Source organism: Pithys albifrons, chromosome 10 (genome assembly GCF_047495875.1).
Source record: "Pithys albifrons albifrons isolate INPA30051 chromosome 10, PitAlb_v1, whole genome shotgun sequence".
Taxonomy (NCBI): Eukaryota; Metazoa; Chordata; class Aves; order Passeriformes; family Thamnophilidae; genus Pithys; species Pithys albifrons.
This window is the reverse complement of record NC_092467.1, coordinates 24,306,878-24,320,658: the sequence shown is the minus strand read 5'-3', so window position 1 is coordinate 24,320,658 and position 13,781 is coordinate 24,306,878. Positions and strand designations below refer to the sequence as shown.

The 13,781-nt window shown below is 38.6% G+C and overlaps 1 protein-coding gene across 3 annotated transcripts in view; it reads right to left on the bottom strand.

The window, feature by feature from the left end:
• MAST2 (microtubule associated serine/threonine kinase 2) overlaps nt 1–13,781 on the bottom strand; it is a 186,784-nt gene that overhangs the window by 24,775 nt on the left and 148,228 nt on the right. For all 3 annotated transcript variants that reach the window (XM_071565756.1, XM_071565757.1, XM_071565758.1), the window contains 7 exons: nt 10,905–11,006; nt 6,890–7,022; nt 5,199–5,260; nt 4,474–4,559; nt 2,312–2,520; nt 1,001–1,139; nt 433–565 (listed from right to left, as the gene is read on the bottom strand). In XM_071565756.1, the coding sequence (XP_071421857.1) occupies nt 433–565; nt 1,001–1,139; nt 2,312–2,520; nt 4,474–4,559; nt 5,199–5,260; nt 6,890–7,022; nt 10,905–11,006 (864 nt within the window). The remainder of the gene's footprint in view (nt 1–432; nt 566–1,000; nt 1,140–2,311; nt 2,521–4,473; nt 4,560–5,198; nt 5,261–6,889; nt 7,023–10,904; nt 11,007–13,781) is intronic.

The following is a 13,781-nucleotide window of genomic DNA, read 5'->3' as shown; positions in this document are numbered from 1 at the left end:
GAGAAAAATTACCTTTAAAAAATATCATGGGGATAAAAATCAGTGTCTGAGTCATTAGATAAAATTACAAGAAACATACAGAAACTTGCCATGAACTTTCTAAGCACCAGAAGGGGGAGATCGTGGAACAACCTTCCAGCAAAATACATGTTACATCCTTAAACCAACTTCTGTTTACCCCTGCACTGCTGCCTGGGCCACCCTTTCAACATTCTAAAGTAAGAGCTAAAGTGCATCACTCCAAAACAAGAAGCTGAAATAACAAACAACGACAATTTATGCGCAAACATGAGAATGAACTTACATCTTTTCCTCCCATTCTACAGCACACAGCACTGCATGGAAGCAGAGGAGTGCTACAAACTCTGATTCCATCCCAAGACAGAATCCTGCATCTGATTTCACAACAACAGACAGGATTTTTCAGCTTACCTGCTTGTCCAGGAATTCCCTGGTATCCTTCTCAATGTGTCCCTCATAAAGATTGGTTGTAAGACTCATTAACCCAATTTTGGACAGTCCAAAGTCTGTTAGTTTAATGTGACCCATGGAAGTTATGAGGAGACTAGAAGAAAGAGAAATAAAATAATCCAACATTCAATTAATTGTTTCCCAAAAGCAATTAAAAAAAAGCAAAAAAAACCCCAAATAGTGCTAAGCAAGATCTCAGTGTTATATCCCCATTAAACACCTGGAAGAAACCTCCTATATAACCAAGTATCATAGAGCAGCCAAGGCAACTAGGAATGAGACAACTTTCTGACATAATTTCATCAGTGCAGTAACAGCTTTGAGATAATGTCTGAAGACATTCTTCCCACCATATCTCAGTGCCTATCTGGTTCTACAACAGTAGCAAGATAAATAAAATAAAATATCCTACATGTTGGACAGCATTGAAGATCTCTACTGTCTCTGGGCCCCATGTCCTGTTGCCAATAGAGAAAACCCCTCAAGGACTGGCTCTGTCCCTCCAGCTTCTGGGGGGCTAAAGACTTACTTATCAGGTTTTAGGTCACGGTGAACAATCCCATAGTTGTGTAGGTACTCCAATGCCAGAACAGTCTCTGCAAAATACATCCTTGCCATATCAACAGGGAGCGCACCGATGTTCTTGAGAAGCGTAGCACAATCACCTCCTAGAAAAAGAGTTATGCATATGGCACAGTGAAATGGCAAATATCAGTAAGAAAAAACAGCTATGGGTCTACAAAACTGGATTAGACTAAGTTTTCTAAAGGCTGTCGCTCGCAACCCTCTTAGTATGAATTCTGAATCTCTCTCTATGCTCCATCTTGAACTTAAACCAAATATTGAAGTGTTAGGAAACTTAAGATCCATATATGTCGGGCTGACTTGTCCAAGAACTGTACAGATGCGATTTGCAAACTGTAAACAAGCCTTGAAGAAAGGGCAGCTCATGACTGCTTGGCCTCTCTATAAACTCCTTTCCCTCCCACCACTGGGCTATTACTCGCAATACAGCAATATAGAGTTATTAATACAGTAATACAGTGATTCGTTATGTGTCAGGTGTGTATATATTACATACAGTAATGTAGCAATATTCATGTATAATATAGTAATATACTATTTCTGATATGGAACCTTCTTAAAATAGTAAGTAAACACCTCTATGACTCCTAACTGGCTCTCCCAACACATGCAGAGGCAGCCATGCCTTTGGACACAGCAGTAGACATGAAAATAAGTCTGTGGACCCCTGATTCAAGCTTCTTGAGGAGCTTTGGCCACACATTTCATTCAACCTTCATCTCAACTTGCAAAGAGGAATTAATATTGAAATTTGCTATTGTCAATACATCTGGTTTCAATCCACTAATTTATCTGAAAGAGCACCGATACAATAAGTATAAGCTTATTTCTCATAAACATTCAGCCAAGCAAGTGAGGCATGAGAAATTAATCTTATCCACCAGTGGAAATATATTGCTTGCAATAAGATATAGTGATAAAACAAAAACAAATTATATTCCAAAGGATAAGCAAAACAAACAAAAGAAAAACCCAACCACAGCTGCTAAAGAACTATGTTTCTTACATGTCTTTTTCTAACTGCAATGCCAAGCAAACACATTATGGATCTTGTCATGCCATCCCATAGGAGAGCAGGAGGATTGCTTTCCAGGACTGGGAAGTTTATGCTGATTTCTGCCCTCAGTAGTTTTCTACGTGTGACTTTATGTTTGCTGAGCTCCACTACAATCATGTAGTATCAGTCACAGGGATTCACACTATGCACCCATCCTATCCAAGGTCCCTTGGCAGGTGTGGACATGGACAGCCATACCTTCCACATACTCCATAACCATGCACAGGTGCCGCTTGGTCTCAAAGGAGCAGAACATGCTGACCACAAAGGGGTTCTCAGCAAACGTCAGGATATCTCTCTCCACAAAGGCCTGCTGGATCTGGTTTCTCAGCATTAGGTTCTGTTTGTTGATCTTCTTCATGGCAAAACGCTGACGGGTGGTCTTGTGCCGCACCAAATACACTGCCCTAGAAAAGCACATACCAAGAGGAAAAGTTCCATTTTCAGTTCAAACTGGTTTGCTGTGGGTTTAGGTTTGGTGCTCTTTGTGGGTTTGTTGCCTTTTTTTTTTTTAAACAAGGATTGCAACTGTTTTGAATGGATGCTGACAGAGTTATCCATGACTCCATAAAACCCCATTTCAGTGGCAAGCTTCCCTAGAAAACAAGGAACCCTGTGATGCTTCTTTCCCAAAGCTACTCTGCCTTCTTGAATAAAGCACCATTTTTGCTGATGTGAATAACAAGGAGATATTTCAAGCACAAATGTCACAAACTTCCTGAAGCACTACTGCAGAGAAGCATGTATTTTTCAACACCACAGTCATCACTTCTCTTAAAAAAATGGTCCAAAACATATGGAATCAGCACGATTTCTTTCCAGGCCCCATAAAATTAATTTGATGCAGCATTGTCACCAGGGATTTTCTTCAGTAAAGTATCTCTTACATTTCTATCATTTGCAGATCATTAGATTCCTGCACATTAATAATACAGTTTGCAAATAAAATTTTCATCCAGTTTGCCTGCCTTATTGAATCAGTACTTGTTTCCTTTTCTCTGGAGTACATTACATTTAACATAGTATTGTGCTTCACCAGCAGCTGACTATAAAATACACCCAGGATAAAGACAGATGTGAGTAACATCTTCTCTCTTGCCTTTTTGCAAAGTTACATGGGGCTTGTGCAGAAATATGACTGAAAAGATAAAATCTTCTTGTCTAATAAAATGGCTCTTCAACATACTCTATTGTGTCTTCACTGACTAAAAACATGCTTACACTTTTTCCACATATAATTTTAAAGAAGTGAGTGATTGTTAACTCAACACCCACTTCCACAAAACACTAAAGCACATACTCAGGTTTTGTTGTTATAACCTACTGAGTATCACTGCTTTTCAGCCTAATGACCTCACTGGTAAGGATTTATGAACTGCAAAGGGTCAGGAACCGTCTTTTAAAATTCTGGATAGGTTTGTATGAGTAGTTAAAGTTTTAACTGACTGAATTCATACTTGATTCTTCAATGGACAATAAAAACCAAATCACTTTTTTAGTGCGTTGCTCCTCACAGTACATTTTCCCCAATGTAATTCTAGCATTTCTTTTAGCATTTCAAGTGTTCACAAACAGCTACATATGTTATATATATAATCTGAAGACAGGGAAGAATGGAAAAGAATAAACTAATTCTCCCTCAATATTCTTGCTGTTTCAGTGAATCATCAATAATATTTGCAGGTAGAGAATTTTACCCTCACTCATTTAGCCTTTAACAAAATACAAGTCACAGGACTTAACCAGACAGAATGAAAGGAAATACACACTGCCCTGATAAGCAATAAGGAAACAGAGGCAAAACAATTTTCTAACTCAGGGAACTATACTATTACTTAGGAAATCTCACAATAAACTAAGAGGCAATAATTTTCCTAGAGATAATGTTTAAGGAAAATGTTTTTGTCATCTTGAGTTAAGGCATTGAAGTGTCTGTAAATTACCTACCTGTCATACAGAAATATGCAGAAATAGTTAATGGAAAAGTGGGCCTAATGTCACAGCTAGGAAGGGCTTCAGAAAACTTGTGCCACTCAGGGACAGGAACACCATACTCTGAAAGCTTTGATTTTTGCAAAAGGTTCCTGTGTCAGTTCAGCACAATGCAAGGACTTCAGAGCCAGGAGCTGTGCCCAGGTACAGAGGCTGTTGTCTAAGAAACCCCAGTAACCCTCAAGAAATGGCATCTCCGAGAAGAATGCAGAAGATATGACAAGTGTGGAAGCTCTGTAACACCTGAGAAAAATGAATCTATGTTTTGGACTCAATAAAACCCAGACACTTATCAAACTTTGCTATAGCCCTTTGCTGGGTAGGACAATAAAAGCAGCTTCTACTAATGCAAAGTCTAAAAGCCTTACCCATAAGCACCATTACTGATCAGTTTAATAGTTTCAAACTCTTCTTCAGATGGAGTTTTCTTTGACTGGACAGAGGCCCCACGGCTCTGGGAAAGATGACAAAAAACAGAAATCACGAGCAGGAATGACTTAATTCTAAATATAATTTTTTTTGTTCTTTTCTTCCTTATAGTACCATTAACTTGAACTCAACCGACTTCTAAACTTCTGGAGTCCTCAGTTTTAGGGCAACTGCCTGTGTCCTTAGGGTACTTGCAGATTCCCTCCACAATTAGCACAAAAAGGCAGTGGACTACAAGATTCAGGCCTTTCCTCAATATCAAATTTTTAAAAAAAACAATAAAATGAACTAAGAAACCTAGCAAGTTACACAATTAAATGGTTCCAGTGCTTCTTACTTAAGTCAACTCTCTTTAACACCCATCACACTTTACAAATGCAGATACAAAGAATTCCTCCAGATGATTTTTGTTTGTGAAAATTAAAAAAAAAATCCAACAAAACTTGGTGATAATGCCTGTTTGCATCTTTTAAGCATTTCACCACCACTGTCTAAAATTCCCACATTTTTATAAGTGCATATTCTAGTTGTAATATGTGCTTTTAAATGTCAGCACTTTTTTTTAATTAAAATTACTCTGCATTATAATTAATTCTTTACTGTAGACTACTTCTTTTCAGAGGAAAAAAAAGTGCTAGACAGAGTGAGTGTATTATTGCTTTACCTCAACTGAATCATCTGTCTCAGGAGTGTCTGGGCTGTCATAGCTATTCAGCTGGGCCATTTCTGAAAAGAAAGAGGGAAGATTATTCCTAATGATCTCAATCAAACACTATTCTCTTTGTTTATACAAGAAAAACAGGATTTTAAGAGGTGGCTGGAGATGATGAAGGACATTTTCCCCCTCTGTAAAAAGTCACCCCAATTATACAGTGATAACCTTTAACATCTTGTACACTGCAGGCAGTATTTTATATAAAGATGAATATAATTAATTGCTTTAATTTTAGCCTGACTTATTCTAGATGGCTTCTATAATAAGTAGAAGCAATAAAGGCGTGTTTGGGGAAACTGCTGTCTAGTTAATATTAAAACTTATTCCATACATATATGTCTGCATATAGCCTGGTGGCACCTCTGTGCTCCAAGAAGAAAAAGCAACACATTTCAAACAGGTTCCCTCCATGAGACGTCTGTGATTCTGCAAAATGCTGAGCAGCAGCAAAGTGGGAGAAAGTCAGTTAGTTTAGGCTACTCAGCTGTCGTAGGAGATGCTGTAAACTTTGCAAAACCAAATCCTATGTTAACTACTAGTCTCTGAACAGACATCACTGACATTTCTGGGTGCCCTCCTTACAGAAAGGAAATAAGGCACCTTGACATCTCCACACAGTTCTAAAGAAAATTTGACTTTAGTAAGGGGAATTAGCAATGGAAAGGTTCTCTCCCATGACAGGGATCAAAGGAAATTTCCCTTTAATGTCAGATTTCAACAAATGCTATTAAATTGCATTTAGCAATCTTTGGTAGAAATTTTCCCGAAGAGCTCTTCACTTGAAGTCAACCTGTCATTGTCATTCCAGTAAACACTGCAGAAGTTAAACTAGTCCTAGCCAGACTACTAATTTATGTTAAAATTATGCTCTCCTGAGATAGCAAAAAGTATGGTTAGATTGCTGAAATATTCCGCAGTAACTTCCAGTCTCTGTCACACTTTTTATTGTTGCTGAACAAGCTGTACATGCTCAGAAAAGTTGTCATTTCAGTGAGCAAAGTGCCAGGCAGAAATATTAACTCACTAAATTCTAAAGTTAAGGTCTTTTGGGTCAATGCATGCTTATACTAAATTCACCATATGCAATTCTGGGACAGAGCAGAAAAGCTGTTTCCGTCCTTACATTACTCCCTTTGGTTTGGCTGTTATGCAGGACGTAAAAATACAACCTCATCTGCACCTAAAAATTCATATTAATCTTGGTTTCTCATGGAAAATCACAGCAAATATGCTTTTCCCAGAGAGGACGATCAAGGGGGATGACAAGATACTTTCCAACCAGGCCACTATCAGGCAAGCAGATCAGAAAAATAACAGGTAAATTTACTTTTACTGTCCAACAGCACAGGGAAAACAGTTATATCATAAAGCCATTTTCTAACATTGTTTCAGCTATAAGGAGACATTATTAACATCATAAGTAAAGAACTGTCACTGTTGATGTGCAATCCTTACTCCTGCAATATTCCTTTGAGACATGGGGCTGGAAAGGACAGTCTACAATTGGACAGCAAACAGGAAAATAAAGAAAAATGGCCTGTAAATTAAAGCAATAAAATAAAACCGTCCTTCAGTTATGTAGTGACCAGGAGATCTGGCTATCCTCAACAGTTTGGAAAGAACAAAACAAGAGTTCTCACCCTCCAGGGGATCCCTGGTGAGTCCCAGCTGGCTGATAATATAACGAGGAATGTCACATTTAATTCCTTGCCCTTCCTTGGCATGGCCTTCTGCAGCTTCTAGCAAATGATAGAACTCTTCAGGATCAAACTCCTACAGCAAAGCAGTGAGAGAGACAGGGAGAGGTAAATGATGCGGCTTTACAATTACAAAGGTGAAGGTTTCTCCCCCAAAGAGAAGAGTCCTCAGAAACATCCTAAGTTAATTCTAGGCTCAGCAGTGAGGCAAAACATTTACATTTACAAGACACAAGTCAATGCATCCCACTCTGTAAAAACAAGATAGTTACATTCTGCTGGATGTCCACTGGCTTAGATCTGCAAACCAAAACAGGACAAGGACTGTAGGGACTTTTTACAAACGGAGCCCAAACTATCAGATAAAATGGTCTTGGTAATATAAGCATCTGTGTGGACACACCTTCCAGTGTTGCCACACTGAGATGTGCCAGGGAAAGGTCTGTGATGAGGACTGAGACACCTTCTTTTGTCACCTCTATTTGACAGGTGACCTAACCCAATATAAACCTTTCCTACAGTCAGATGTCACTTCTCATCAAATCATACACCCACCCAAACCTTTAACTGTCCCAAGTTTAGCAATTGCTAATAAAATTATTAATAAAACAACAATTGCTATTTTAATACAGTGCAGGATCACCTTAGGAACTCAGTCTTGGTGCATGTGATCTCTAAGGCCAGAAAAAGTTATGGAAGGTGTGATCTCTTTTACTGAACTAACAAATACACAAGGAAATAAAAGAAAGCTTTGGGCAGCAGGACCACTCTGCTTAGAAGCAAGTTCACTAGTTAACTTTATCTTTCCCCCACAAACCTCATCATTCATCAGCAATGAGCAGCTTCACCAATTCTTCAAAAATTTTCCAGTGAAATGGGAGGTAAAAGGGGAAGAGTTACACACACAGCTGTGAGGGCATCAGTAAAGAATTGATGTGAGTGTGGTCAGCAGCATAAGAGAAAAGAGAGCACAAAACTGCAAACAAGAAAAGGAAATAAAAGATCATAATGATGTAAAGATATTTGAATGGTTAGAGAAGCAAGGAAAATATGCACTTTTCCATGATTGCTCCAAGTTATGGTGCTTGGGTAGATGCCGTCACCAAAGAGAGTAACAATGCAAGAGACACAGTTCCTTCCTAAATCCTCTGGAAAAGGATTAATCAACAGTCTCAGAATTGGCAGAGAGCAGGAGCCAGACCAGAGAGAAAAGGTCAAAAGAATTTAGTGTAATACAGAGAGCAAGGTGAAAGGGACAAGGATGGACTCTTCAAGGTACAGCTGCAGGTCATTTATTGTCAAGTAAAGAACAGAATTAAAAAAACAATAACTTGGTGACAGAAAGTAAAACATACAAAAATTTAAAAACTAAAAAAATCCCAGTTCTAGCTTCTTTGTAGTAGATTAATAATTTAAATGCAGAAGAATGATGAGGAGGCAGGTGCTATGGAAAAATAAACTGGAATAAAAGAATAAATCAGATACCTTTCCCCAAAGAGAGTTTCACAGATGCATAAAACACATTATTGTTTTCTTGAAGCCCCAGAGATTCACTCTGTCAACAAACGTTTCACAGTCCAACAGGTAATACAAAGACTGAAGCCAAATAGCTGAAGTTTAGAATACTTAAATGCCTTCAACTGCATTAAAAAAATCCCAACCATCACAAGCACTGCCTATATGGTCATTTATTTACAAAAAAGAAAGAAGAATGAGCTGTGTTACTAAAATTAACCTTAATATTAAATTGTAGAAAAATTGTATAAATTCACACATAATTGAAGCTAATGGTTAAATTACAAAAGTATGTAAAAATAAAAATGAAATGTAGTTCTCAAAAGCTATTTGAATGGTTGATCCATTATTATATTTCTCAGGGTTTTATGGGAATAAAAGGAACATTAATATTTAATTGTTCGTGTCACTGGATTAAAATACATATTTGGGAAAAAAATTACTAGAAAGGCAGGTTAAAACAGTGAAGACTAACACACAGATGCAAATATTATTTTTATGCTTTGGAGTCTAGCCACTTCATTGTCAAGGTTGTCACCACATACTTTGGAATTCATTACTCATATCTCAGTGATTTCGCTGCTTCTACCTGGTCCCACTCACTTTGCAGAACATCAGGTGTATGAGACATGGAGGAACCTGAAGACATTGATTTGCAGCTCAGAGCTGCCTTGAGTTTGGAGCTCTTTGCAGGTATAGAGATGGGTGCACACAACTTCCTGAGGTTCCATGTTTTCCTAGATGATGTGTTACTAATAAGAGTGTACACAAGTATAAATAGCAATGGTGAATGCAGCAAATACAAACACAGTAAGTTTAAATTTATCTCTTTCTTCTTTGTCTTCACGTAAAAAAAAAATTGAAGTGCTGGAAGATAACTAGAATCACAAAAACTTCTCTAAAACACAAAAATGGCTTTGCAAACCAAAGAACTCTCAGTCTGAATGGAGTTAAGCCCAGGTTTTTCAATGTAATCTGATAGAGACTTCTTGAATGCTTAAGCGTAGGTATCTATCTTGCTGGTTGTGCCACCTACTCCATCACTGACAGTGGTCTTCCTTGCAGCATAGGGTTCCAAGCAAAGCAATCCACCTGATGGGCATGGAGGAGGAATAAAGGAACCCTCCAAAGTCTACTGGCTCTTAAATCCTCTGCAGGTTGTTTTCAAAAACTGGTACCATTGGAAAGATTGGACTACTCTTGTCTTTTGTCAAAGAAAGCTCTAGAAAAGTCATCCATTTTCTAGTGACTCCGAGGATAAATTTGCCATGGACACACTGCCCTCAACATTCTTCACAGGTTAACTGTGCATCTATACCCAGCCACCAATTCCTAACCTAGCCAACGTCTCTAATATCTCCAACACATGTAGCATCCTGTCACTTTTATGTCCAGAAAGAACCACCATGTGTGTGCTTTGACACACCAGAGAATTTCATGCCGTCATTAAATAAGTTTCCACCGTAGGTTTGTGACATCTTCTCTAGCACTCTCACAACCCTTCCCTACACTCTCACCACTTTTTCAACATCCTTTTGAAGTGCAGTCACTGAACTGACTCCTATAACCAATAACCACCACATAGTTGTGTGCACAAGAGGCCTGATCACCTCCTCCTGTATATATTCAAGGTTTATACTAACCCCCCCACCGTGGCATGACAGTAAGAATGCGTGTTCAGGCTGCTTCTCTACTGTAAGAAAATACTTTTGGAGTTGCAGGACTTCAGGACACAATGGCCTATTTCACTGAGATTGCCTAAACACTTTTCACCATTCTCTAGAATTAAATTAAAGAATATATCCTTCTCAACCAAATTAAGTTGTTAAAAAAGCAGTGAGACTTGCTTTTGCAGGTATCCCAATAGCACCAAATAGGATTTCAAACCTAGGCTCCCAGATCTCCTTGGATCTCTCATTGGTCTATCCCACTGTGTAATCACAGCTGGAAAACCTGACACCAGATTTCGCTGCAATTTGCTGGATCTACAGTAAGGGCTTGAGTCCAAAGGCCCAAACACCATTTATATCATGGTAGAGAACTTCTCCCTTAGTGACAAATCTTCCTCAGCACGGTGCTTTGGACACTGTGCTCACATCATACATATGTTTACAGGCTCCTTACTGTAGCTACTAACAATACAAACAAAATTCAGTGGAATCAAGCAGCATGGAATAACATCCACGGCTACATCTGGCCCCTCCACAAACTTCATACTAAAATATAATTTAGCTCCAGTTGCAGCTGACAGTCCAGTGGAGAGACACTTCTATATTAAGTCAAAAGACACTTTAGTACTTCTTTTTTTTTTAAAGTATCAATTTATTTTTCATCAATGTTTTAATGAGAATTTAAAGCTTCTCATGAAGGCTGTGTGCTCCTTATCTCCTCAAGCACACACCACTCTGTAGATCCTGCACACCCTCCTGAGGACCCCACTCACCAGGCACTCCAGCAGCCGAGCCGGCCGCGCGATGATGATCATCAGCTTCCTCACAAGCTGCGTAACGAAGGCAACCTCGGAGCTCTCGGATCGCTCGTGGGCCTGTGGAGAGCAGAACATCACATTATGGTCCTAGCACTGAACCCTTCATTTCTCTACATCATCTGCTGAACACAGAGCAATCACCAGCTCAGTGACCATAATTCAGCAGCAAAAGCATGACTGTGTCAGGGCACGCAATGAGCTCAGCTCAGCCAAGTTACTTACAGCTTTTCCATTACAACTGACTCTTATTGTCATGCAAGAGATATTTCAAAGGCTCTATTTGTGTTATATCATCTATCAATTATATTAGATACAATGTGGTTTTAGTTTATTTTTTAAAATGAAAAGAGGAGTACTGATTTTTTCAATTTTACCTTCCACACAACATTGACATCTAGATAATGACTAACAGCCACACATATTTCTAGGCTTTATTGTCAGATAGAATTTGAACTACTTCTGTTCACCATCAAGGAAAACTTAACTTCAGTTTCTCTTTTTTTATCAGTCCTGCTGAACAACCCCAGCATTACATTGTATGCTGTGCAGGACCAAGCAGACAAACAAAGCAAAGAGCATACAGAAACTTAATAAAGAGGATTTATTCCTGTCTATTACTTTACCAGATTCCAGTAAAAATTCAAGGCTTAGTTCCAAAATACATGTGTGTGTGTCTGAAAGGGTGTCTTTTTATAACAGTAAACATACTAAAATAATATTAAAAAACCCCCCACCCAAACCACAAAAAATCCCACCCCAAAGACAAATTTGAACAACGTTCCCAAATTACTCTTCTGTTGCTGAAGCACACAATGGTTACATTATAAGCCCTGGAGCAGAAATAAAATTGTATTTCATTGCAGAGTGATAAAAACTTGGCTCCAATGACATGCACAAACTCTTAATGTATAGTTATTTTTCCCCCAAGGTTCCCCAATTACATTTTAACACAGCCACAAATACAGAGTTAAGAACTTAACCAGCGAGTTTTTGTTGGCAATGAGCCAGGTGCTTATAGGAATGATATTTTATCAACAAGGATGCAAGCACCAATAAACTAGAAGCTTCATTTAGCATTATTCATTAGCAACATCTAAGAAAAAGACATATATGTCTAAGAAGTCAAATCACCAGTTGTGATCACCTTAAAAGAACAATAAAAACACAGGGAAGCAGAAATTCAGAGCTATAAATACACAAGCAGCATTTTAAATAATATATCTCTGATGCTTTGCTACTAAACAAAAAAGAATTTTAAAGGTTCATTATTTCTGATTCTGACAGAGGTCAGAATAGAAATGTTGACTGTCTCCTGCACTAAATAGCTGGGGCTAGATTTCTAACCTTGAAAAGAATTATGTACCTGCTAGTTCATTATGTAAAAACAACATCAGAGATCCTTCCTGGCTATAGAGCCTTAAAAGGAAGATTATTTTGAAAGTATTAAAACTAGTTGCCTTTTTTTTTTACCTGAAAGGTATTTTCTAATTATAAACCAGAAAACAATCACAGTGAAGACGATCGGTATTCACTTTGTGTCCCCTAATGCATTATGCAAACTTATGAGTTAAAATATGAATTCTATAAAAAAATGAATGCTTTCATATTTAAAAAGCCATTCCAGATCACCAGGGGTTAGTTGCGTTGAAATGAATAAATAAAACATCAACAATTTTGTATTATTTGAAATAAGAGCCATGCGATTGGAAAGTCCTTTTCTTCCTCTCTACATAGGTTATATTATGCAAAAAGATATAATAGGTATAATTCATCATTTTGTATCCATTTATAGTTTTAAAGCGAACTTAGGCTTTTAAATCAAGCCCTTTTGTTTTCTCCCTTTCTTATCTATGACAATTCAGACAAAATAATTTAAAAATGTAACTAATTTAATCAGGTGTCTGGAAAATGAAAAGCCAGACCATGACTGCCAAATGCTGTAGAAAAGGAAAAAAAAAAAAGAAAAAGGAAAAGAGAAAAATTGATTAGAAAAACCAAACACAACTTGTAACAGCCACTCAGCCATCATCTCTGCACAGCACTGTTCTTCCAAGATCCTCAGTAAAACTGCCTCTTCTTCTTTCCTTCTCGCACAGGACAGCCCAGACATTCCTACCGACGTCTTGTTTGTAGCCTGAACCCAGGACCTGGGATCCGGAGGGTTACACGGCCAAGCTCTGCCTGCCACTTCCATGTGCCGGGTACCAGACGTGCCATCTTATCCACAGCCCCCATGACAACACGCTTGCCTGAAGGATGCTGGTGGCATTTCAGGGTTTCCCCCTGCTCTGCCTCCCAAGGGGAGGAGGGAGAAGCTGATGGGACTGTGGGTAGAGGCTGATGCCATTCCTGCACACATTGCCAGTGACACGTGTACAGGAGGCAGCGAGGGGTAATTTACAAACCGATTGCCTTATCTGAAAGACCCATCCGTCACTAACTGTAGCTACTGGGGCATGAAATTAAAATCACTGTCCTCCCCTGGGGTTCAGCAGGGCCAATTGTTGGGATATATGCAAGTCACAGCGCTGTAATTGAGCTAATATACTGATGGAAACCAAAACAATAGACCTGCAAAACCAATAACTAATATATTTACACTCAGGCTCCCATTAAGAAAGCAATCCCAATCAGAATATCCATTTGCCAATGCGCAACATCAGTCACCACAGTGTAATACTCATACTCTCCCACTTCTTTTGTTCCATGCACAGAAACACCTGTAATCCTTCACTTTCCTGGCCAAGTGGCTACACCTACGCAACAGTCATTAGACTTCTTTTGGCCAGTTTTACCTCATCAATTCAGCCAAGCAATAACAGATCTTATATT